We start from the raw sequence: 27004 nt of genomic DNA on the forward strand, positions 1-27004 counted from the left end.
TTCGTTCCCTTTCGGAGTTAACTAGAAATTGTTACTGTTTACCCTCTCGTTATTGATACTGTCGATTGCACTCGAAGAAGGCGGTCGGTCGGAAGGTTCAGGTACTGCCCAAAACTTGTTTTCATTGAACAGGTTGGAACAATGAGTAATATTTGCTACAGTACTCTTCTTTTCCTTGTTTATATTATATGTATTTTCTTCTTCAGAAATGTAAAGGTTGGTTTGGGTTTATGCACTATTTTTTCTTAATTTTGAATTTGGTATCAAATAATTTGTTAGAACATAATTATATTTTTTTTAGAAATTCAATGCGATTAATTGCTTTTACAGTTCGGATAATAAGTGGAAAATTAGATTATATTTTACCCATCTTATTATTTTTTTTCCTTATAAAAATCAAAGTTTCCAAATCTGGGAGTGTTTAAAAAAATCCAATAAAATTCGATTAACCGAACCTAACAGTTTAGGTCGGGTTACAATTTTATTTGAATTTTCTCGGATATAAACAAAAAAAAAAAAAAAAAAAAAAAAATAGAAGTTATATACTGTAAGCTCTCTTGTTTATATAGATGCTAGAGGCTCAAGCATACGTCGCTTGGCCGTAGTGCCTGTTGTTGGAAAGTGAGTGCCGAATTGGTTTAGCTCACTTATCGTCGGAAGGTGAATGTTGCACAATTGCAAGTCCACTGCCATCAAGAGTGCAATTGTGACAAGGAGCAAGTCCATTGCCATCAAGAGTGCAATTGTGACAAGGAGTTCAACCAAAGCGACCCAAATTTATTATTATTTTAAAATAAGCACTTTTACTAATGATATGATATATATACTATCCGACAACTTTTTAAAAATATTAAAAGTCTTGGCATTTCTTATTATTATTTTAAATAAATGACCTAAACGGGAGCTAACTCAACCTTAAACCTTATACGATTGGTGTGGGTTAGACCCAAACAATTGGGTTAAATCTAGAAAATATTAAAATCCGACTCAATTCACCCCACGAACGCCCCTATCCAAACCAACTCGATCTACGGCGTAAGTTCCTGCAAGCTTGAATGTCGAGTTATGAGTTTGGCTGCAACATTCATCCACCAATTTAGAGACCAGAACTAGGCAAACTAAAATGATCCATTATGTTTGCATGTAAACAAAAAAACTTCTAAAACTACAAGTTACATTGAGATGAGAAACAAAGATAAAAATAACAATATTGCCTTAGGCTCACAAATAGTGACAGGCTCAATCACATGGAGTCAGTAACACTGGCATCAATTCGGCTGTCTGTATCGAGCACGTTGTCGATTCGAACTGTATGCAGTCATTGCGCCTCGTAGGTTCAGCTCATATATCATAATTCGACAAACTAATAAAACGAATCAGGAGGGGGCAGCGGGTGTTAGCTTGCACATAAGAGACTAGAGCAGCAGCAGCAGAAGCAAAAGCAGCACGTTTTAGACAGAACTACACATCTATACATACTCGATATTATGGAAAAAGAACTAAGTTATGAACAATTGATCAAACTTACTATACCATGGGACGAAGACGACAGGGGTGATCGAACTTCATATAACATCGATAGGGTCGGCATGATAAAAATTGCCCCCATACACATATTTGAACTCCACCAAGCTTCTGTTTTCCACTATTCCTTTTGCAAATCATGGTGATTGTTGCCTTCATCTTCTTTAATTTTTTGATGGGAAGGTTTCTCACAAATACAGGAATCAGGAAATTCATGAAATTCTTTACCACGTTTCAAGTCATCAGGCTCACCCATGAACCCTCGTTGGCAAGTCTTCACCTTTCTGGCGAATGTCTCCCAATCCATCTTGTTCCTTTCCATGAACAAAGCGCTCAGTCTTTTTGCATTTGGCCTAATCGTCCTCTTATGACCTGAATACCTCCTAAAATGCACAAATCATGGCTCAGTGTTAGCAAGTCGAGATGGAATGAACAAAGGTTGTAGACGCTCGGTTATTTTCTTAGAACAAAAGTTGCGAAACCGCCTCTTGTTACGGATGGCTGATTGCTAGAACCACTAGAGTAATTCCTTCTACAAAAAACTATAGAACTTACGAATCTTCTCATTTCGGGTATCGAGAGTTTGCATATGAATCTTCTCATTTTGGGTATCGAGAGTTTGCATATGAATCTTCTCATTTAACAGCAACCCAAGAAACATATAGAACTTATGGTAAGAGGGTCAGGGAGGAGATAGCAGAGGAAGATCGAAAGAGACTGCCTTTTCAAACTCTAGATAACAAGTAAAATAATCTCGTTCTTGATAATGATGCCGTAAATATAGAAAAAGAATAAGTTTGTACCTTTCGCCAGCAAGAATCTTCGCCATGTTTCCGTTATTATTAGTGACAAATACGTTACTCTCGTTGCATACGATGTAGTCAATGGCAGCAAGACGGGAAGAGTATGAAAGAAAGGGTTTCAGCTCTGCATTAACAAGCATCTCCTTGGTATAGAAATTTGGGAAAAGTTCTCTAAGAGGCTTCAGAGTTTCTTCTCCACCATATATTTCACCAGACGCAACATAAATATAAGTGTCGTTTCTAAAACCAAGTGCTCGTAGCATCAGACCGACTTCGTAGGGTGTAAGTGGGCATTTCCCTCTCTTCCTTTCCTCCTCTTCACTTACATCCTGTAAAACAAAACAGATATTTTAGGCACAGCCACTCGCTAATTGCTGATCGATCGTACATGTCCAAATATACAGAGTTCTACGGAATACTACTCACAGGTAACGTTTCCCATCGCTTCCTAATTTCGCCCAGTTCACGCCTTTCCTTTTCACCTCCTCCGTAGTAACATCCAGAAAAGGCTAGCATATCAGGCTCAAACCTATAAACAAAACAATTGGTACATTTATGAAGAAACAAAAACTATTAGCTTCTCATCAGTCATCTCAGAAAAAGGACTACAGATAGTTTGTCATCCAATCCAACCAACTATTCCACAAAGATCAGTAATCATCGCCCTTCGAACTCTATGAAATCCGATCATTAAAACAAAAAGGGAAAGACATCGAAATTATTTATCATCGCCATTTACGTATACCAAAATAATCCTATTAAAACACCATATGCCACAAAAGATGAGTTTGTTTGAGTGATATAAGGACCAATAGCATTTAAATAGTTCACTTTCCATTCTCTCACAGTATCTGTAGCAAGTTCCAAGTTTGTTTTCTTTTTTCTAGAAACAGAGATATTTCATAGATCAATGAAATATACAATAAAAAAAGGAGGTTACCAAGGCCCTAGAATTAGGCAAACTATCATTGAGAGAATAAACAAATGCCATGTTTCTTGGGCTGCTTGGGTTTAAGTTGGCGTTCAACTCACGATGTAAGGATTCTCAAGAGAAATGCTTGGTATCCACCATATATAAAGAGAGGAGTGGTTTTTAAACAGGCAAGATCAAGATCATTGAGACATGATATTGAGATGTAAAAGGAGGTTTTTTAAGAAGACGTCTACCAAGTGTCCACCAATGAGGAAATTAGCACATTTAATGCGGTAAGCCTTAGTTACTTCCAACCTTTCTAATGATTTTTTAGTTCTAGTTATTTGATATAACGGCCCAAGCCCACTACTAGCAGATATTGTCCTCTTTGAGCTTTCCCTCAAGGCTTTAAAACGCATCTACTAGGGAGAGGTTTCCACACCCTTATAAAGGGTGTTTCGTTCTCCTCCCCAACCGATGTGAGACATCACAATTCACCCCCCTTCAGGGCCAAGCGTCCTCACTGACACTCGTTCCTTTCTCCAATCGATGTGGGACCCCCACCAAATCCACCCCCTTCGGGAAACAGCCTCCTCGCTGGCACATCGTCCGTAGCTCTAATACCATTTGTAACAGCTCAAGCCCACCGCTAATAGATATTGTCCTCTTTGGGCTTTCCCTCAAGCCTTTAAAACGCGTCTGGTAGGGAGAGGTTTCTACACCCTTATGAGGGTATTTCGTTCTCCTCCCCAACCGGTGTGGGATATCACATTTGAAGTTTTAAGTAAAAGGTTTTGTATAGCTTTTTAGAACTTGTACAGATGGAGGTCTCCTTTTATCCTTCTGTTAAGTGTTCAAGCTTATGATGATAATTGGGTAGTCTACAATGCAATAAGATCATGTAGGTGATAAGAATAATAGTGCCCATCTACATCTTATATCTATGATCAACAGATTATCAGTACGGTCAAGTTCAGACCAAGAAACACTTTTCTTACGCGAAAAGCGTTATCTGTTCGTGCTTCTTATTTATGACGAAAAACGAATTTAAATAATTGGAAGATGACTGATGCTGCAAATACTGAACAAAACTATAGGGAAGGACCAAGTGGCGTTTTGCAAAATATATGAACAAAATTCTAAATAAGGTAAGGGAGAGTAAACCTCAAGTGAATGGCAATGTAACGTTTCGCCATCTTCCTCATTCTCTTCACAAGTTTGTGACCAAGATCTTCAATAGGTTTCACAAATTTTAAAGCGTGATAATTCGCTCGACAACGCAGCTTCTGTAGATCTTCGTCAAGAATATTCGAAAGTCTATAATCAAACTTTGTCAACTGGACAACCTGCAGATTTACATCACAAATTTCTCGCTTTAGTGATGACATCAAACCGAAATTTCAATATGGCAAGAAATCAATCGCAACACTGATATTTTAATGTCACCACGATACAATTTCAACACGAGTACTTCAGGTCGAAAGTACGAGAGTACCAAACCTTGTGCATTTTACAAAGAAACATCTTTAAGTGGTGCGCAAAAACGTATGAAACAATTAACTTTCAGAAAAAAAGCTCTGAATGCATTAGCAAATGTTAGTGAAGCGGTCTTACACGTCTCCTTAAAAGTATAGGCAAAACTTGATCAAGATAGTATTCGGGCTCTGATTTTCTAGGGACACGCATGGTATAGGGAGGTTTCTCCATGGCACGCATAACTTTATCAGGAACTCTCTTAACAATAGTCACATCTTTCGAGAGAGAGGAAATGAACCAACCAACATCAAAAATATCGACAAAGCCACTGCACGCCAAGACGGATGTGCATAAACAATCATAAACAGATAATATCATTAAAAATAGAAAATATTAGGAAAAAGGTTAAAGCAACAACTCAAGAGGCCAATCTTCTTTAAATACCTATCATCCTTCCAATAGGAATGATGATCCAATTCAGGTACCACAAGGGTAGCGTTAAGGATACGGGCAACCGCCACAGCATCTGTTATCTAAGAAAAAGAAATGCATTCACGTTAACTTTGAAGATAACAAATAACTGGAAAATTTCGACGGAAGAACCTTTTGGAACCTGACGTTGATAGACAAATATGCAACTTGATCATGATAAGGTATAAAAAGTTATTTAGCCATTATATTTTCCACTCTACATTCCAAGACAGAAAGAAAGAAAGGAAATCACTTACTCCTGTTCTTTGCTGATTCAAGCCTCCACTGGTTGCAATAAGCAAGTAGCCATTCGACGACCTCTCCTTAACAGCAGCTGAAACGGAGTTAATACCCACATCAGATTCTAGACATATCAACAGAATGAACGGTCTGTCAAATGCTAATCAGTTGAATAACAAATTAACGACCATGCCATAGATCGAGGAGTTTAAATTCTTAATACAGTCCACCAAAAGCTAGATGTTCCTTGAAAAGATTTTGCAAAACAGAACTAGAATCATCCCATTTCTTCGTTGCACATGACAAAAAATTAGCAGGCGATTAAAGTAGAGAGTACGGAAACGTAGATAGGCGATTCTTGGTAAGAAGTAGACACCTAATATTTTGAACAAAGAATGCCACACACAGAAAAATAAAAACTTGGGTGGCATGAAGATAACCATACCTGAAAAGAAAGCATTACCGTCCCCTTTCTGTTCGTATATTTAAAGAACAGCATATATTTAACTAGTAGCCAAGATAATAGAGGCATTATGCCAGCAGTCCAAAGAACCCAAGGTAATCACGAAAAATATAGAGGTATAAAGAAATAAACCCTTAACTATATATATATATATAGCCTAGACATGATTTCTCCCCTAATTTTGTATGACCGTTCGGCGAAATCACGTCTTGGCTTGCCAAAACTGAATCGCCTCAAAATGTACTATAGGGGAATGTGACTAGTTGTCTAATTCTCCCTACCCGAAAAGTTATAGTCGTTGTTGTTATCTTTGCTTGCATGCTATATAATACCGTTTTCAATCTCTCACTCAACCTTGCTTTCGAACTCTCTTTCAAAATCTCTTTGCCCCTGTTTTTTAAAACCTTCTTCTCAAATCGGGGCCAGAGGCTTGAGCATACATTGCCTGGCCGTAGGCAACGCGAATACAAATTGGCTTAACTCACTTTCTGTTGAGAAGTGAGTGCCGCACAATCGCAAAGTCCGTTGCCAAGAAAAGTGCAATTGTGACAAGTGGTATCTATATATATAATTCTCTTGGTAACCTATACCAAAAAAGGAAAAAAAGGCAATAGCACTACTAATCCCAACAAATCCTTCAGGAATTAACAGACATACAGACGCCATAGTAGCCATTATCAATTAAACCCTTCTCCTAAAAGCCTTAATAGGAATTTCAGCTTTCCAAATTGACACCTTCAAGGAATCAAATCATTTTGAAATGAGATCACAAAATGAACAAACAACTCAAAATAAGAACACCCAATTACAAAAGAAACGTCAAAATCCAACAGAGAAGGATTGTAATTGTCTGTGTCAACTTACAAGCAAAACGTGGGCTTCTTTTGCTGCATCCATAATAGTTCTTCGAAAGCTTAGACTCCCAGATATTGATCGCCCTATGACGAGCTTCCTCCTAGAAATTCAAATCAATGATGAACTTCAGTGAACTGTTGCTGAACTAATCCGCTCATCCAACGAGTATGTTTAGAGTAAACCCCAAACAATTTCCCATGATAAACACAACGCGCAGAGATAAACAGACTAGAATTACCAGCTTAGAGTAGAGCCTCCTGTTAACTAAGTGCTGAGAGTACCATTCAAGATCAGAAGCGACATGGCCCGTAAACAACGAAATTAAACCCAACGCAAACAGCATCAAACCACACAACATCGACCAAGAAAACGTCGCCTTCCTCTGCGCCGATGTCGCCCCCGTTGATCTCGACAGTACATTCTTGCTACTAAAAGCATAGCCATTCCCACTACTCTGCGGCTGTAACAGAGCCAGGTTCGCTGATATCAAGCAAAACCTCCAAGCTTTCGCCACGCCCAATGAAACCCACCTCCAGAACAATCAAACAAGCATTATAACACCAAAACCCATACTCGAAATCCCCGAATGTTCCGAGTTTATGAAGAATGCGAGAGAAAATCAAACCGTAATCGATGAGAAAGGGACAAATGACGCAAAGAATGTTGATGCAAATGCAAATGCGAGCACGAGGGTATGGAAATTGGGGCTCTGTGGCCGCTAAACTTCAAGTAGAAACCCAAGAAATCGTGATCGGCCGGAACAGAGCGTGGGATTGAATCGGAGCAGAGAAAATGGTGGGAATTCCGAAATGGGTTACATTAGAGCAGAGAAAATGGGGGAAAATGGCGGATTTACAAAGGGAATTGAAATTATTGAAGAGAAATGAAAGTGAAAATGGTGATTCAAGCGAAGGCGATCGATAACTGGAAACGGGAGGAAGGAGAAATGGGTTTTTCAGTCCGCCTTATAAGGAAAAGGAAACCCGATGAAGATCACTCACCCACCTGACTGACGGCAGTCCAATATTGCCGACGCCCTTTTGGTAATTTTCCATTTTACCTGAGGGCAAAATTGAGATTTCACCCTCATTTTTCATTTTTTTTCTTAACCGACAAATAAATAAATTCATATATTTAACCTTTTTTAAAAATATTTAATTCAGTCATATAAATTAAATTGAAATTTTTTAAAAATAAAATTGAAAATTTAACGAATTTTTAAATTTAAATTTTTTCTTAAATTAAATTATAATTTTGTTTTGTCTATATAATAATAAATTGAATAAATGGTTAATTTTTAATTTCTAGTTTAGCTCATACATTTTTAAAAATTATTAAATATTTTTTTATTTTTTATTTTATTTCTAAAAGTTACTAAATTTATTATGTCTAATAAAAAAAATTATATTAAATAAATTTATTTAATTAAAAATGGTCGAATATGGTAAGAGATCTAAATAAATATGAGATTATAGGGATTTATTTGATTTTTTTTATTTAATTCAGAAACTTATTAAATACAAGTAATTAAATATTTATTAAAAAAAATTAATACTTTATATATATATATATATTATTAGTATTATCAGTTTCATAATCGAAGAATGCATCTACTAAGGAGAGGTTTTCACACCCATTATAAGGAATGTTTCCTTACTCTCTCTGATTGATGTGGGATCTCACAATCCACTTCCTTTGGGAGCTAGCGTTCGCTAGCACACCACCCGGTGTCCCGCTGTGATACCATTTGTGACAGTCCAAGCCCACCACTAGCAAATATTATCCGCTTTGACCCATGACATATCATCATCAGTCTCATGATTTTAAACACTCTGATAAAGAAAGGTTTCCACACCCTTATAAGGAATGTTTTGTTCCCCTCTACAACCGACATGGGATCTCACAATTAATCTTTTAGGTCACACATTTAATGACGGTACATGTTGTCACAATTAATACTTAAGCTACATAAGAGCGGACCCGAACGATTAGATCTTTGGAATCGAATTAGAGTTTACACTGTCCGTCCTGAATAAATAGGATACTAAATCGAAATCGAGCTCAATAGAGAGGATAACCCCTTTGTTTGTAGAAACCCGAGAGTTAAAGTGAAGTTCATTCAAAGGAGTCTACCCCACAAAATAATGAAACATGTTGCAAGCTTAAATACATGACACGTTACATATTTTATGGGTCCTCCATTATTATTAATGTATGTATGGGTACGTGGTCACATGCTTAGATTATGAATATTGTCGTATAAAAATTACTTGCAATAATGTCGTTCATATTATTTATGATGTACGTGTTCAGTTTAGAGTATGTCATGTGATACATGTCTCATTCACATTAATGCGATGTTAAGCCCTAAAAACTGATTATTAATATTTTTTTAATAATTAATTTATATATATATAGGTGAATTGAAAATAACAATAATAAAAAAAAAAATCAAAAATTGGTAAATGCTAAATTAATAAAAATATTTATTTTATGTTTCATTTAATTTTTTTTATTTAAAATTACGGTTAGTACTATGTTTAAAAAATACCCGCCTGCTAAATTTTAAAAGTAGCATTAACACATTTTATTTTAATAAAAAAAAAGTCAAAAAAGTTTTTATTGTCAATATTATGGACGAAACTGGACGTCTCATAAATTATTTCCGAACCTTTTAACCTTATTTTAAAAAATTCATGAATATTTTTTAAACGTGATCATAACCGCAAATTTATTTTTTAATATTTTAAAAAAAAGTTTAAAAGTGTTTTTAATTTTTTTTAAAAAAATATTAAAGGTGTTTTCTTTAAATTTTTTAAAAAGTTTAAAGGTATTAATGAAAATTTGAAAAACTCGGGATATTTTTTGAACAATTAAAGGGTATTTTTGTAAGGGTAAGGGTATTATTGAAAATTTTGAAGGTTTCGGGTATTTTTGAGATAAAAGTGCAATGTTTAGTAATATTTTTATTAATTTAAATTACCATATTAATAATTTTACTCAATTTTGAATTTTGATAAAAACGAAAGAAAATGAAAAATTAATGGAAAAGAATTATAAATATGAAACTAAATGGGTTTAGGGCCTTGAACTGCAAACTACAAAGGAAGATGGGTTGGGCCAGCACAATTCAGAAAGCCCAGCCCAATTTAGAAAGCCCAGACCAATTCAGAAAGCCCAGACCAATTTAGAAAGCCCAGCCCAATTCAGAAAGCCCAGCCCATCTCTCTCTTTTTTCAAAATTTAAATGAATTTTATTTTATTACAGTTCTAAAACCCTTAACCCCTTCAGGTCAGTCGTTTCTTGCAGAATTTACAGATCTCTCATCTTCTTTCATGGCTTCCGCATGCCGAAGAATTGCGAGCAGAATCTCTCAATCCTCCATCAGAACAGTTGTTCGTACAAATTCGCCGCCCAAAGCTTCATCTTCTCCGTTCACTTTACCTTTCAATTCCACTGCACCATCTGTTCGCCGGTTCTCGCTCGCCAAGTAAGTCTGGTTATCCTTTCATTTCTTCTTGTTTTGTGTATCTTGTTGTGAGTTGTTTCAATATTTTGTTTGTTCTTTTTCAAAACTTCTTGATCTACTACTAGGGCCCCGTCGGAGCTGGGATGCGTGCAATCTCTTTTGCCTTTTCACAACGCGGTTGCTGGAGCGAGAATGATTTCGTGTCTGAGTACAAATTCGAGGAGTTGTCGTGCGCTTTCTCAGGGTACTCTCTGCTGCACCTCTCCCAGCCTCTAACATGAAATATTGTACTTCCTTTTGAAGTGTGAGTAGCTTTTTTATGCATTATATGCGGACATTTCCTTTTCTTGCGCTATAGTTGTCTTTCAGTGTCCTTGTGTTGGTATTTGCTGATTCTTGTTCTCTTGGATATTGGTGTATTGTTCCGAAAATCTTGGAGATTATGTAGGAAGTATCAACCATATTCCGTGATCACACATTTGATATTCTCGGGGGTTTTCTTTGACGTCATTCTGTTATAAATCGGTGCAATTTTAGTTTGGAAGTTTAGAATACTGGATTGTTACCTATACTCTAGGAGGGTGTCGATCAACTTATGTAGAAGATGGGAGGCTAAGCAAGAATTTCAAAGTTAACCATCCCAGGAAGTAAAACCATGGTAGGTTTGGTCCTTGTGTTCAGTATCTAGTTTCGTTGTTTATTGGTTTCAACTTTTGTCCCCAGTTCGGTTGGTCAATTTCTCGAGTAAAATTAGTTGTAGAACGATAAGGATTGAATGAATAGAAAGACTTTGGTTGTTGACTGGGGACCTTGAAACTGACTGGAGTATTTGGTTCCTGCAGGCACATAATATCGAATGTCAATATGCGAATCGATTATGATGCATAAAGAAATAGATTGGAAGTTTATGGAGCCTTCTGATTATGGTGCAGTGAATCGATTACAAGTACATTACTAATCATCTCATCGTAGTCCTAAAATGTCGATGATATTCAGATTTCTATCACTGTTAGGAACTAGTGGTCTCTGTCAGTGGTGGGTTGGCGCCACTTTTAATTTCCTTATGAAAAGTTTGAGTCACACACTTTCTCATTTAGTAGTAATCAATTCCTGAATCTTTAAATCTTAGGAGTTTCTCTTAGAATACTTTTTACTTGAAAATAAACCTCCAAATTTAAGAGAATGGAATGACAAATTAGGTTTGCCCATTGATCAGCTTCACTCTAGTTATCATCATCCTGAAAAAGAAATTATCTCGACAAGAGTCTGTTCTATTCTCATGGAGATCGTTACATTGGAGTAAAGGGATGATCCAGTCCTGTCCATAGTCTTAGTTTATTGTATCTCCGTTATGTGAACAAAGCTTCGAATGTTCGGTGATCCGCATCATTTTTGTTTACATCATGTTTGTGACTCACAAATAATCTTATGATTGTTCTTATCATTCAACCCATTAATTTCTTTTATCAAATAATCTATATGACATAACTTCTCATTGCCCCAGATGCAATTGATGGTACGTGAGACATATTTGCTGTTTTTGAAGGTGGGTCAGTCACTCTATGCTTCACTAATCTAGAAATGTGATGTGTAAAGGTTCCGTAGATGTTAGTTCTGGGTTCCTTTGATTTACCTACTGTAAATGTAATGAAACCTTTACTCCCTTATTCCCGTGCCAATTTCTGCATACCTCGATTAATCTTACCGAACAACTATCTAACTAAAGAAAAATCTATAATTACCTGAGGATCATGTATCAGTTGGCATTGTTGACTCTACTGTATGGTTTTCTTTGCAACTGTAGAACTAGATGGCTGCATCAATTGCATTGACTGAGATACGATACGAGTCATATTGCATTTTGGACTTCATTCCCAGTAGAATTTCTACCGATGTTCGTAGTCCGTTTTTTCTTATTTATTCATATTCTGTGGCTGCAGAGCTGGGCTTATCAGTTCCAAGGTGACTTCTTTGGGATGATTGTTGCAGTGTCGTCAAGGGGATGTCGGCCATGGTGTTGTGGATTTCATTTACGTACTGTGATCATTACTGCTCAATTTGGTTAACTAGTTTTGATTCTTCCAGACGACAGAATGTGTTGAAATAAGAATATAGTGATTCTAGTGCTTACCGGCAACTCAGGACATCATATTTTCGCCTTTGTTGCCATTGTTGTTTGATATTTGTCATACAATAGACATCATACTATTTTCCTTTGTTTGTGGTATAGTATTTCTTGTAGACAAATGGGGGGCTGTTTTGCTTACTCCTAGACAATAAGGCATGCCATATTTTGTACTACGAGCTTAAGACATTCTAACACGAAAGGTTTGTTGGGAAATAATCTTGTACACGAAGAGATCGTTGGCCGGTAAATTGTCATTCATGATCTTAATTTTGTTGCCCACACATTGTCATCTTTGGGCTTTTCCTCTAGGTTTTTAAAATGTGTATGCTAGAGAGAGGTTTTTACACTTACGAAGAATGTTTCGTTTTCCTTAATCAATGTGGGATTTTACAATCCATCCCTTTTGGGGACCAGCATCCTTGCTAGGATTTGTTCCCATCTCGAGATCCTCCCGCTTTTCCTCAAGGTTTTTAAAATGCGTCTGCTAGAGAGAGAAGTTTTTACAGGTACGAAGAATGCTTCATTTTCCTTAATCAATGTGGGATTTTACAATCCATCCCTTTCGGGGACCAGCGTCCTTGCTAGGAATCGTTCCCATCTCGGGACCCCTCCCCCCCCCCTTTTCCTCAAGGTTTTTAAAATGCGTCTGCTAGAGAGTGGTTTTTACAGTTATCAAGAATGTTTCGTTTTCCTTAATCAATGTGGGATTTCACAATCCATCCCCTTTGGAGACAAGCGTCCTTGCTAGCATTCGTTCCCATCTCGGGACCCCCCAAATCCTTTGGAGACAAGCGTCCTTGCTAGCATTCATTCCCATCTCGAGACCCCCCAAATCCACTGGCACATCGCTTGGTGTTGGACTTTGAGACCATTTGCAATAGCCCAAGTCCACCGTTAGCAGATATTGTCCTCTTTGGGCTTTACTTGTTGGACTTCTTCTCAAAGTTTTTAAAATACGTCTGTGGTAGAGACAGGTTTACACACCCTTATAAAGAATATTCCGTTCTCTTCTCTAACCGATGTGAGATCTCATATTTTTTACTCAAGTGGTCAGAAGTTGTTGAACTAGAAGACAACTTAGTTATAACAAATCCATTAATAGTATTCTCACTAGAAACTTGGAAGCTTTAGGCAAAAGAAGAAAAAAATCTGTTGTACCTAATTCTTTGTTAGACTTTGAACTAGTTTGATGAAGAATTTTCGTTTTCCATCTCGATCAACCAACTATATCCAGTTTCCTTTCTAACCCCTTTCTTTCTCATCACCTCCCTAACTTCTCTCACATCTCTCCATTTTCCATGAGATGCCAATATGTTAGACATCATAACATGTACATAATCATCAGCAGCTCCTAATTCTATTACTTTTGCAGCTGCTACCTTTGCTAGTTTCAAATCCTTCCAAACAGCACAAGCACCCAAAAGAGCTCGCCAAACCGACCCGTTCGAATCGAACCCTAATTCATGTATCAGCTTCTTACTTCTATAAACATCCCCTCTTTGTCCCATTAGCCTAACCATAGTACAACAATGCTCAACAGTTGGTTTGATACCAAAATCCTCAATCATAGATTTGAAGTACTGCATTGTGGTCTCCAATGGAACCTGGTTATCTGAACATGATAGTAGAAGGCTAAGAAATGTGATGCTATCAGGTTTTACATCTTTCATCGTCTTTAACTTCTCGAAAAGATGGATCACTTCCATCGTTTTGCCATTTCGAGCCAAACCCGAGATCATTGCATTCCAAGACACCAAGTTCTTCTTGGGCAATGACTGAAATATCATTTCAGCATAGTTCACATGCCCACATTTGGAGTACATATCGATTAAGGCGCTACCAACGACAGTCAATGTATCTAAACCACGTTTAGTTATGCAACAATGGATTGACGAACCCCATGTCAGTGCCGAGAGCCCTGCAACGCCGCTCAAAATGCTTGAAAATGTGAATTGATCCATGCCGATGTTGCACGAGTGCATCTTAGTGAAGAAACTCAAAGCCTTCCATGCCTCATCCCTATCAACATATCCTGTTAACACTGCATTCCAAGATGAAGAGTTTGGACTATCCATCGTTGATAGAATTTCTACAGCTTCTTCAATATCTCCAAATTGAGCACAACCATTTATCAGTTCGTTATATGATATAGTATCGGGTCGAGGCATCTGTCGTAAATAACTCGACGCCTGTTCTAGCCTTCCATTTCTAGCACTGGCTGCAATAACTGAATTCCATGAAATTGTATCCTTATCAATCATGTCATTAAACACTTTAACTGCCTCTTCAAAAGACTCGCATTTTCCATACATGTCAATCAAACAATTAGCAACAATTGTATTGTTTTCTAGCCCAAGCTTTACAGCTTTTGAATGAATCGACTGACCCAATATCAGCCAACCCAGCTGACCAGAGGCACTCATAGCTGCAGACAAAGAATATGAATCCACGAGATTTTCAGACCCATCAAGCTGAATAAACGAAGACAAAGCATTGCGAAACTGTCCACAGTGCACATAACCAAAAATCAAAGAGTTCCAAGAAACCAAATTTGGTTGAGGCATTTCATCAAACACCTTATGGGCACTATCAAAGGACTCACTTTTGACATAGAAATTTACCATGGCTGTACCCACGAAGACATTAGAGGCAAACCCAGATCGCAAAATGTAGCTGTGAAGCTGGTGACCACAGGAATCCCAGGCGTGGGTGGTGCAGGCTCGAACCAGTTGAACCAGAGCGTAGCCATTTGGGTTGCATTTGAGCGCCTGAAAGGCCTCGGCTAGAGCCAACTCGGCGGTGCGGCCGCCACCGGCAAGAACCATTCGGAAGCTGGTCCATGGATCTTGGTAATTGGTCGAGAAACATGGCTGAAAATTGCAGGCATTTTGAATTGAGATTGTGGCGGCAGATTTTTGAAGCAGTGGGTTTTGTGTTTGTAGGTATAATTGTAATTTGGTAGAGAAGGGTCTTTGCATAATTTTCCATATCAATTCCGCATCGCAAAATGCTCTAATTCCCTCGCCCTCTTTCCCCTTTTATTATGGCAACATACTTGCGATTGTGCGCCACTCACTCCCAAGCAACAAGTGTGTTAAGCTTATTCGTTCTTGCGTCACCTACGACCAAGCGACGTATGCTCGAGCTTCTAGCCTCAGTTCAAAAATTTTAAAAAACAGGGACAGAGAGATTTCGAAAGAGAATTTTGAGAGCAAGATTTGAGAAATTGAAATTCGTGTTATATGAGAATGTAAGCAAAAGGCAACAACAACGGCTTACTGCATGTAACTATCGAGTAAGGAGGAAAAAATTTACCATATGAAAAATTGGGTTAGGTCTACAAAAATGTCACAACTCGACTCGTTACAATCTAACCCATGAACACGTTTGATTTTGAAACTTAAGGACCAAATAGAAGCTAGACTCAAAACCTAGGGTCGGGTATTTTTCCGAGACCTTTTATTTTCTAAATTGTAATATTTTTTAAAAAAAGAAAATTCCTAATTGGCTGAAAAAAGGATAGAGAGGTGGTGAATCTTATTATTGCCAAATTAACCTTAATACAATGTACTAAACCTAACTTTAATATCAAAAATATATATATATATATATATATATGACTAGAAATCTCTTCTCATTCCCACATCCTCCGTTTAAATAAGGATTTTCTGTCTAGTTTGAGACTGATTCTCATGAAATAAATGAACATCTCTACTTATTATATATTTTAAATTCGGAAAAGGTCCTCAAAGGAGCCGTTCCCAGTCTGTCCCCCCGGTCGGCACGCAGCGACCCACCCTCGTTGTGGGAGCAGCTCAAGCAGTCCACCAACAGCCGACGGGTTCGAGACTGGGACCCAGAGCTAATCCTTTTTCGAGGTAACAGATCCATTTTGCCGACTTCCCTTGCCTACATTGTTCCATTGACGAGAGGTTGTTCAACTTAGAGACCCGTGCGGTTAAGATCTAGCATAATAGTTGAATTAAAAAGTATTGGTGAGGAAATTAATAAAGTCAAGATCACATGATGTTACAATCTAAGGACTTGTGGGTGGAAGAAAGTGCAACAAACCCAACAACTTGTGTGCCATTATAATTCACACTTCCTTTCTCTCTCTTCCCTTTCTCTCTCCTCTTTTATTTTTAACTACTTCCAACTCTTCCTTTTTTATTTTTACGACCCTACTTTTTTCCAAAATTCAAAAATGTTCCATACGAGCGCTCGAGTAGCCAAAAAACATTACTTTCGATCCATCAATCTAAACATGATTTATACAGATTGGAGTAACTCGAAATTTCGTGTTAGTCAGGTTGGTGACCCGAACAACTCGAATAGAGTTCACGACCTAATCTAATACCATTTTGTTTTTTTGTTGGAAAGGGTTGGATTTGGTTGTGTTGTCCGGTTGTTCTTTTTTTTTTCGCATCTACTGTACATGTAATCTTAATACGAATAAACCCAAATTTTCGATTTTCGAAAAATTCAACCCAACCGAAATTGAAAAAGAAAAAATCTAACTCGACCCTTGGATAGTCCAAATTAGTCAGGTTATCGAGTCATATGTACATCTCTAATTTTCGATTCCCGGGTATATTAAAATGACTTTCCACCCTTCGAGAATAGGATGTCAACCTAGATGGAGCAAATTCATTCAAATTCATTATAACGAGAGTATAACAGTCCAAGCCCACCACTAGTAGATATTGTCCACTTTGACCCGTTACATATCACCGTCAACCTTATGATTTTAAAACGTGTCTCTTAGGGAGAAGTTTCTACATCCTTAGGATTCTTCGTTTCCCTCACCAACGACAATAAATAAATATATTTCTAAAGGGCTAAGACGATAAAGTAGATGGAGTCATGAGTTTAGCAGATCCCAATAATTTATTAAATATTAATTAAATATATATTTTAAAATTTTGATTTTGTATTTTCAATGAAGAATTAATATTATTTTCTTATTATTAATATTTGCCCTTTATTTGAATCATAATATTCCAATAAAAGCTTAAAACACAAGTCAATGAATTTTATTAAAGGAAAATATTTTCCCTAATGACTCTCCATCATTAAAATTTTATAGTTATTTACTTTTTTTTGTTTTTTGTTTTTTTTTTTAAAAAGCACGTTTGCGTGCTTTCTAAGACTATAGAGCCCTCGTTATCGGGAGGGTAAAGAGCTTCCACTACGAGATGGGTAGAAGAAGATAGTACGAAAAACCTTTCTATAAAAGTTCGAAATGGTGAATTGAGATAGAGTACACCGACAATGATGGTTTCTAGAGTAGATCGAAGGAGCCCTGTTTGTTTGATTTATTTAAGAGAAAGCAGTAGTGCTCGACAAGGTAATCTAACCATCAAGAACGAGTATTAACTTTGGTTACATATGTTTTTGCCCTAATCAATAACACATGAGATACTTCGAGAAGTTAGATATCAAGACAGATACTTTATTCACTAAATTTATTAAAATGTTACCGTAAGTTTTATAAATAGGTATGAAAATATGTTTTTATTTGAAAGTTTAGAGACTAAAATTGAGGTTTTAAAAAGACATGAACAAAAATTTGAAGTGCAACAATCAAAATGAACGCATCCTACATCAATCAACGAAACATTTACTATAAGGGTGTAGAAACTTCTCTCTAGTAGACGTGTTTTTAAATACAGTGAGGCTGACGACAATATCTTATGAGCAAAACGAACAATATCTGCTAGTGGTGAGTTTAGGCTTTTACAAATGGTACAAGAGTCATACACTAGACGTGGGGTTGAGCTGTTAAAAATGGTATCAAAACCAGACACCACATGTGTTTGGGCCGTTACAAATGGTATGACACTGGACGAAGTAGAGACAGACATTGGACGTGGGTTTGGGTTGTTACAAATGGTTTGACATTGGACGGTGTAGAGCCATACACTGGATGTGGGCTTGGGCGGTTACAAATAATAGAGCTAGACAGTGGACGTGGGCTTGGACTGTTACAAATGATTTGGCACTAGACAATGTAGAGGCAGACACTGGATGTGGGTTTGGGTTGTTACAAATAGTTTGATACAGGATAGTGTAGAGCCATATAGTGGATATGGGCTTAGGCGGTAACAAATAATAGGGCTAGACACTGAATGTGGGCTTGAGCTGTTACAAATGATTTGACACTGGACGGTGTACAAGCAGACATTGAATGTGGGTTTGGGCTGTTACAAATGATTTGATACTGGACGGTGTAGATGCAGACACTGGATGTGGGTTTGGGTTGTTACAAATAGTTTGATATTGGACGGTGTAGAGCTATACAGTGCATGTGGGCTTAGGCGGTAACAAATAATAGGGCTAGACACTGGACGTGGGCTTGAGCTGTTATGAATGATTTGACACTGGACAGTGTACAAGCAGAAATTGAATGTGGGTTTGGGCTGTTACAAATGATTTGATACTGGACGGTGTAGAAGCAGACACTGGATGTGGGTTTGGGTTGTTACAAATAGTCTGATATTGGACGGTGTAGAGCTATACAGTGCATGTGGGCTTAGGCGGTAACAAATAATAGGGCTAGACACTGGACGTGAGCTTGAGCTGCTACGAATGATTTGACACTGGACGGTGTACAGGCAGACATTGAATGTGGGTTTGGGCTATTACAAATGGTATAAGAGCCCGACACTGGATGGTGTAGACCCGGGACTAATGTGGAAGGAAAATGAAAAGAAGCATTAAAAATCATAACTTTGGGGTATGTGGATGTCTTTTTGGTGGAGGAATGCTTGTCACCTACTCATTTCTCTCCACTTTTCAACTCCCTCAATCCCTTCCTTCACTTCTCCACCTTCCTAGACAGAGAAAAAAACAGAGCTTTTTCTTCTTCTTCTTCTTCTTCTTCCTCCTCTGTTTCTGTAACAGAGCAACAATGGCGGAGAGCCATAAATGCAAGCTCTGCTCTCGAAGCTTCGTCAATGGCAGAGCATTAGGCGGCCATATGAAAGCCCATTTAGCCACTTTCTCCATTGAACATGAAAATCCCATCAAAACCCTCAGATCACCAGATCCAGAAATGCTCTGGATCTCCACCGTCCAAGACAGAGAAAGCGAAACCGAGTCAAAGAATCCAACTCGGCGGCGCTCTAAACGAACTCGGAGATTCAAGTCCGAGTCACCGCCGTCGTCGGAGCCTGCGAGTTCCATCTCCGACACCTCGCCGGAGGAAGACGTCGCCATCTGTCTCGTAATGCTCTCGATGGAACAGGGGAAGGAACAGAGTCGGACGCCGGAATCGGAAAAATCCACGGCGGCGGTGCCGATGACGGTGGGGAAAAGTTTCCGATGTGGGAAATGCCGGAAATCTTTCCGATCGAACAGGGCTCTGGTTGGGCACAGAAAAGTTTGCAGAAATGAAGGGGAAGAAGATGGGATTAATGGAGGTGAGTGGAAGATCTTTAAATGTTGTTATTGTTGTAAAGTGTTTGGGTCTGGACAAGCTTTAGGGGGACATAAAAGATCCCATTTACAGGGTTCGATCAGAGCCGCCATTGATGGGAGTTCTAGGAAGCTTGAGATCGGTTTGGATCTCAATTTGCCAGCTCCACTGGAAGAAGATGATTACAGTGTAGTTTCTTTTGTATGATCATTTATAATATATTTCTTTTAAAAATACTATTTGATTCATATGAGATATTTTGTTCTTTTATTTTCAACATTTGTTTAGTTCAATCTCTATTTTCATCCTGCTTGTAATATTCTTGTTCAAAACATTTATTGAATGTGTTTATGCTCAAATTCTCATAAATTAAATAATTATAACATTTAAATTTTAATTTTATGTTGGTAGATCTACCAACAAGTAGATTAAAGAACCATAATTTTTTTTTAAGAAAAAAACTATTGAATACAAATTAAATGTTTGAACCCTTTATTAAACACTTTTTTATTAGCTCTTTGACACAAAATAAAAAATTTAAACCACATTTTTTAAAGTTTATTGACAAATAGACATACCTAAAAATTCTATTTAAATTTTAAATTTTAGATTATGAACTTGGAAGAGAAAGGAACGAAACATTTTTTTTTTGTAAATTTGTGGAAAACCTCTCTTTAGTGGATGCGTTTTAAAACTGTGAAGCTGATGACAATATGTAAAAGGCCAAAGCGGACAACTAGTGGTGGGCTTAGGTTGTTACAGATGGTATTAAAGCTAGACACCAGGCGGTATGCCTAATTAGTGTCTCCGTCTCAGAGAGGAGAATAAAACATTAGAGTGTGACCTCCAAGAGGGGTGGATTGTAAAATTCCACTGTTAGAGAACGAAATATTAGAGTATGGATAAAACTGTGAGACTGTGACAATACATAACTAACCAAAACAAACAATATAGTCGGAATCTCTCTAAATTTTTTTAAGCCAATCAAAATTACTCCGTTTTTGAACAACTTATTAATAAGTTTGGTATTAAATGAAGCAGCTATAACTAATTTCTAGCAATCCCCAAGTTTCTATTTAACCTTCCTAGGCTTTGACATAACAAGTATATAATAGTAATAAAATGTTGCAACGTGGTGGGTGTGCTTGTTTTATGGGGAAAGCTTAAATCATTATGAACCCTAGGCTTTGTTTGAACTTCAATTTTTTTTTTTTTTTTTTTTTTTTTTTTATAATAGATTTTGCATAAATATTATCATGTGCCATATAAATTGTGTTTTAGTTAGCATGTATTCATAGTTTTGTTCTAAACCTAAATTGCACGTTATTAATATTCTAGCGGATTCTCTGAGTAGAGAAAGAAAATGACAGGATTTTTTTCTTCTTAATAGTGGGCGAGTCTCATGAAATCTATATTAAAATATAATCATTAGTCCAATAAGGTCAAACTCAATAATTGTAATATTTATTTTAAAGAAATAATTTAAATATTTTAGAAAATGTGATAAATTTTAAGAATAAATTGTCTAATTTCTGCTAAAAAAAAATATTCATCCACTCTATTAGTTTTTCATTCAAAAAAACACAAAGAGTAGTATTCTAGAAACGTCTTGTAGTGTTTCCTACAAAGAGTTATGTTCAACAATCTATGCTGATCGTTAAAATCAAATTCAAGTCACAACAGAGGGACACAACAAAGACCTTGCCTGGCGCCATTTCCAGACATAGTAGCTGATAAGTAGGTCAAGTCTAAATTCAAACCAAACTTTCTTTGTTTGAATTGCTCTTAATACGCAGACCCAAAGACAAATCAAGAGATTTTAAATTTGGAATCAATCAAGAAATGGTACTCTAAACTTTTTTGTCGGATGATAGTAAAATTTGAGCGAAAAGATTGAATCACACTAGATAAAAAACGTGGTGGGGTTAAAAGATTTCTTCAAACTTATAAACAAAAACATGAAAAAATGAGATCCATTGAAACATTTAGTATGGTAGCTTAGGTTTGAAGGTTATTTTGTACAGTGTAGGGGTAAAATTGTAATAGAGGAGGGCAAAAAGGGAAATTGAGAGGGTGATTGGGTGAGCGAAAGTTATGGCAGGGTTTATGCAAAACTGGTAGGGCACCGCCGAAGTGGCTGACAAGTGACAATTTGGAAGAATATTTAATACTCAGTCTAATCATGATGGTCAATACAATAGAGCTTTCTATGGGATGTTTGTTTTGTACGACGCATGGCATCGCATTGGATCTATTAATATCCATTTTCTAATATTATCTTTTTACATTTTACATTTATATATTTCTAATATTTTCATAAATATTTCTAAAACTATAATCTTAAATGGAAAATAAAACAAGAGACGAGCCCAATTTTCCGTCTTAAATGCAATATTGCAACTTTTTTTATAGAATTTATACATTTTTAAACCTTTGAATTTGAAGGATCATGAAGATAAACTTGAAATAAATAAAGGTTACTACCTATACCAATCGGATGCACCTTTGTTTCAAATGGCTCAACTATAGCAACTATATGGTTAAATGTGTTTTACTAGAAAAACTTTTATGTTAGATGATCTCCTAAGAATTTTCTTAGAACTACGTGTGAAGGAAGATAAAATTCCTTAAAAGGACTTGTATTAGTGTATTAGTCAATGGGTATAGATGATCGACCATCCACTGAATTCAAATTTAGCCTAATTTCACCTTAAAGTTGGAAGAGTCTAGATTTAAATAAACTTGGGTTTTGAATGATGCAAATAAATGAGTTGATACCTTATACAAAATGTGGAGTTTCTAAGTCTACTAATTCAAAGAGTGTATCTTAAGACAAGCAAACCTTATACTTTAACAACAAATTACACAAATAAAACTCTAAAAGTTAATCTCGAGAAAAAAAAAACTCAATTACTTGAGAGTATATATATCATCTTAACATAAGTAAGAAATTCAAATCTTCAAGAACAAAGACAATTAATCATAAAAATTGATTAAAAAACTATAGCATATGCCAAATAAAAAAAAATGAAAAAAATAAATATAATTGAAGGATAATTAACATATACTTTTATCAAGTTACATGGACTAAGAATATATGTAAAGAATCATTTGTTGAACCCTTCCTTTTTATTATCCACAAATCTTGAAGCTAAATGTATTCTATAATGTTAAAAGATCACTAACCTGATAGTATCAAACTCAATAATTGTACGAGACCATTATCTTCGTATTTAGGAAAATGATTTAGGTATTTTAAGAATAAAGATATCTAGGTATTTTACAAATAAATATTCAGATATTTAAGGAATAAATCATCTGGCCTACACTATAAATAACTCTCGACCTTACTATTTTCATTTCAAGCAATCTTAAGCAAAGCAAATTATAGTAATATTCTATTGAGTGTCTTCTAATCTCTTTTTTATTGGTTTTAATAAAAGTATGAATGTTTTCCACAACAATTTTGTGTTCAACATGTAAAACTAAGATGAAGACCTTCACTAACCTGAAGTATTCTTTCGAGAAGACATGTTGTTCTAAAACGGGCAAATGGGTATATTCGAAATGATAACTTAGTAAAAGATGGGTGTATGAAGAAGACCACATTTCAGGTTTATTCTCGTAAATTGGCATTGGATAGCAAACTTCTTGCCTTCTAACTTAAACCAAAGAGTAATCAAAACTAGTTTTCTATAAGATGATGTTCATACCAAGGAAAAACTCGAGAGATTCGAACGATCACAAGCTCATTAGTTCAACAATTATTTTACTTTTAATATACCTCATCTCATCTCTTCTCAGTATTTTTATATCTATAAAAATTAAAGCTCTTTAGTCGATTCGAGTATAACTCAATAAATAACATGTTCAGATGCACTCCAACCATATGGTAAACTTATAAATTCTTAAATTCATGTCTAATAAAGATATATGAACTTCGAAAAATGCTTCTAACACTTAAATCTTATACCAGACATGATTAAAGTTCAAAAACCTGTTAACACTTTAAAATTTGGAGACCTATCCAATACATTCCTCAGAGTTGACCCTGCTGACTTTGGCAAAAGGGGGAGAATGTTCTTCGTGCCCTAGGGCTCTGTTAATCTATCAGACAGGTGTGGAAGGATTGGCCTTCGATCGATACCTTTCAACAGTCTAATATTGTGAATCTAATGGATATATGATCACTGGTGGCTAGGGAATTATCTAAAAGCGACCTTAAGCTAATTGTGTCGCTTCTATGGTCAATTTGGTTCAGAAGAAACTAAATTATTCAACAAAGCTCAACCAGAGCGGAGATCAGAAATGGCCACTCGAGGATAGAACTTCTAAAGAATATAATCAAATCGCAATATAGCGAAGAAATCCATCGGTGAATTCACGAAACTCAAATAACAGCATAATTTCTTCATAGTAGGGGCAATTATTTGCAATTCAAAATGAAATTTACTTGCCTCAATGTCGAAATCACGCTCCGATGTGATAAATCCAACGATCGCTGAGGCGAGATTACACATATAGAAGGATTTCGGCTTGCAATCGATGTCGGCTCTGGTTTAATCTGCGACGAGATAAATATATCTGGATTATCGATCTGTATAAAGAAAAAGTAGAAAAAGTTCCGGAGATCGAGATGAACTTACGAGGTATCGAGGAGATGAAGCTTTGGGCAACAGGGGAATGGGTTGTTTTCGCTCCATTTAACGTGTTAATTGGAGGGAAACTTTTTAGACTGAAGTTGGAGGGAAGATTTCGGTGTTTTCATTTAGTTATACAAAATATCTTGAAATTCTACTATTTATTTTTAGTTATTTTTATCTTCCTTTGACTTTTTAGATATTGTCCTTTGACTTTTATTTTCCCGCTTCCAGATTTTTAAAATGTTTGTGCTGGGGAGAGGTTAACCAGGTGGGATTTCACAATCTACCACATTGGGGGCTCCGTCCTCATTTGCACTCATGCTCTAGGCTTCCAGATTTTTAAAATGTTTGTGATAGGGAGAAGTTAACCGTGTCTAGCACATCGTGCTCTGGGCTTCCAAATTTTTAAAATGTTTGTGTCTAATACCATTTGTAACAAATGTTTGTGCTGGGGAGAGGTTAACCAGGTGGGATTTCACAATCTACCACATTGAGGGCTCCGTCCTCATTTGCACTCATGCTCTAGGCTTCCAGATTTTTAAAATGTTTGTGATAGGGAGAGGTTAACCGTGTCTAGCACATCGTGCTCTGGGCTTCCAAATTTTTAAAATGTTTGTGTCTAATACCATTTGTAACAAATGTTTGTGCTGGGGAGAGGTTAACCAGGTGGGATTTCACAATCTACCACATTGAGGGCTCCGTCCTCATTTGCACTCATGCTCTAGGCTTCCAGATTTTTAAAATGTTTGTGATAGGGAGAGGTTAACCGTGTCTAGCACATCGTGCTCTGGGCTTCCAAATTTTTAAAATGTTTGTGTCTAATACCATTTGTAACAACTCAAAAGTCCACTGCTATAAGCCCTCTCGGATAGCCTCCTCTTAGGGACCCACTCCCAATAATCCTCAGCAACTCAGCAATCCTCTCCTTAATCGAGGCTCGACTCCTTTCTCTCGAGGCTCTCGAACAAAGTGCTCTGATACCATTTGTAACAGCTCAAGCCCACTGCTATTATAAGCCCCTTCCTGAGGCTTAAGCCCACCGCGCAATCCTCCCCTTAATCAAGGCTCGACTCCTTTCTCTCGAGGCCCTCGAACAAAGTGCTCTGATACCATTTGTAACAGCTCAAGCCCACTGCTATTATAAGCCCCTTCCTGAGGCTTAAGCCCACCGCGCAATCCTCCCCTTAATCAAGGCTCGACTCCTTTCTCTCGAGGCCCTCGAACAAAGTGCTCTGATACCATTTGTAACAGCTCAAGCCCACTGCTATTATAAGCCCCTTCCTGAGGCTTAAGCCCACCGCGCAATCCTCCCCTTAATCAAGGCTCGACTCCTTTCTCTCGAGGCTCTCGAACAAAGTGCTCTGATACCATTTGTAACAGCTCAAGCCCACTGCTATTATAAGCCCCTTCCTGAGGCTTAAGCCCACCGCGCAATCCTCCCCTTAATCAAGGCTCGACTCCTTTCTCTCGAGGCCCTCGAACAAAGTGCTCTGATACCATTTGTAACAGCTCAAGCCCACTGCTATTATAAGCCCCTTCCTGAGGCTTAAGCCCACCGCGCAATCCTCCCCTTAATCAAGGCTCGACTCCTTTCTCTCGAGGCCCTCGAACAAAGTGCTCTGATACCATTTGTAACAGCTCAAGCCCACTGCTATTATAAGCCCCTTCCTGAGGCTTAAGCCCACCGCGCAATCCTCCCCTTAATCAAGGCTCGACTCCTTTCTCTCGAGGCTCTCGAACAAAGTGCTCTGATACCATTTGTAACAGCTCAAGCCCACTGCTATTATAAGCCCCTTCCTGAGGCTTAAGCCCACCGCGCAATCCTCCCCTTAATCAAGGCTCGACTCCTTTCTCTCGAGGCTCTCGAACAAAGTGCTCTGATACCATTTGTAACAGCTCAAGCCCACTGCTATTATAAGCCCCTTCCTGAGGCTTAAGCCCACCGCGCAATCCTCCCCTTAATCAAGGCTCGACTCCTTTCTCTCGAGGCTCTCGAACAAAGTGCTCTGATACCATTTGTAACAGCTCAAGCCCACTGCTATTATAAGCCCCTTCCTGAGGCTTAAGCCCACCGCGCAATCCTCCCCTTAATCAAGGCTCGACTCCTTTCTCTCGAGGCCCTCGAACAAAGTGCTCTGATACCATTTGTAACAGCTCAAGCCCACCGCTATAAGCCTTCCTGAGGCTTATGAGCCTCTCGGATAGCCGCCTTTTAGGGACTAGGGACTCACTCCCAATAATCGCTTATGAGCCTCTCGGATAGCCGCCTTTTAGGGACTAGGGACTCACTCCCAATAATCGCTTATGAGCCTCTCGAATAGCCGCCTTTTAGGGACTAGGGACTCACTCCCAATAATCGCTTATGAGCCTCTCGAATAGTCGCCTCAGCTCAAGCCCACCGCTATAATTCTCAACAATTCTCCCCTTAATCGAGGCTCGACTCCTTTCTCTCAAGCCCTCAAACAAAATATACCCTCTTTGTTCGATATTTGAGGATTCATTGTCATAGCTAAGTTTAGGGCATGGTTCTAATACCCATGTTAGAAATCCCGACTCTCCACAATGGTATAATATTATCCACTTCAAACATAAACTCTCATG

At 37.4% G+C, this 27004-nt stretch overlaps 4 protein-coding genes across 11 annotated transcripts; 2 read left to right on the forward strand and 2 right to left on the reverse strand.

The window, feature by feature from the left end:
* Window positions 1-1110: 1110 nt before the first annotated feature.
* Window positions 1111-7745, reverse strand: LOC111810256 (O-fucosyltransferase family protein). Its single transcript, XM_023696909.2, has 9 exons — window positions 6984-7745; window positions 6755-6845; window positions 5445-5521; window positions 5161-5249; window positions 4855-5044; window positions 4405-4586; window positions 2754-2856; window positions 2328-2656; window positions 1111-1907 (listed from the first exon to the last, which is right to left on the reverse strand). Exons 1-9 carry the CDS (start codon window positions 7101-7103, stop codon window positions 1646-1648), a joined length of 1443 nt encoding a protein of 480 aa, XP_023552677.1. The 5' UTR covers window positions 7104-7745; the 3' UTR covers window positions 1111-1645.
* A 2264-nt stretch (window positions 7746-10009) lies between these two features.
* LOC111809723 (uncharacterized) lies at window positions 10010-12516 on the forward strand. Of its 8 annotated transcripts, none has more exons than XR_002817290.2 (5): window positions 10010-10236; window positions 10341-10459; window positions 11058-11161; window positions 11720-11761; window positions 12156-12516. XR_002817290.2 is itself a non-coding variant. In XM_023696119.2 (4 exons), exons 1-3 carry the CDS (start codon window positions 10082-10084, stop codon window positions 11737-11739), a joined length of 294 nt encoding a protein of 97 aa, XP_023551887.2. In that variant the 5' UTR covers window positions 10010-10081; the 3' UTR covers window positions 11740-11761; window positions 12156-12516. The 8 variants fall into 8 exon arrangements, 3 of the variants coding, with proteins under 3 accessions (XP_023551887.2, XP_023551886.2, XP_023551885.2); XR_002817288.2 differs by having other exon boundaries at window positions 10011-10236; window positions 10341-10519; XR_015411785.1 differs by lacking the exon at window positions 11720-11761.
* Window positions 12517-12944: 428 nt separating this feature from the next.
* Window positions 12945-15362, reverse strand: LOC111810543 (Pentatricopeptide repeat (PPR) superfamily protein). The gene has a single exon (XM_023697256.2). It carries the CDS (start codon window positions 15319-15321, stop codon window positions 13525-13527), a length of 1797 nt encoding a protein of 598 aa, XP_023553024.2. The 5' UTR covers window positions 15322-15362; the 3' UTR covers window positions 12945-13524.
* A 2399-nt stretch (window positions 15363-17761) lies between these two features.
* On the forward strand, window positions 17762-19994 carry LOC111810511 (zinc finger protein ZAT9-like). The gene has a single exon (XM_023697218.2). It carries the CDS (start codon window positions 19047-19049, stop codon window positions 19965-19967), a length of 921 nt encoding a protein of 306 aa, XP_023552986.2. The 5' UTR covers window positions 17762-19046; the 3' UTR covers window positions 19968-19994.
* The last annotated feature ends 7010 nt before the right edge of the window (window positions 19995-27004 follow it).

Source organism: Cucurbita pepo, chromosome 14 (assembly GCF_057944985.1).
Source record: "Cucurbita pepo subsp. pepo isolate OVF chromosome 14, ASM5794498v1, whole genome shotgun sequence".
Taxonomy (NCBI): Eukaryota; Viridiplantae; Streptophyta; class Magnoliopsida; order Cucurbitales; family Cucurbitaceae; genus Cucurbita; species Cucurbita pepo.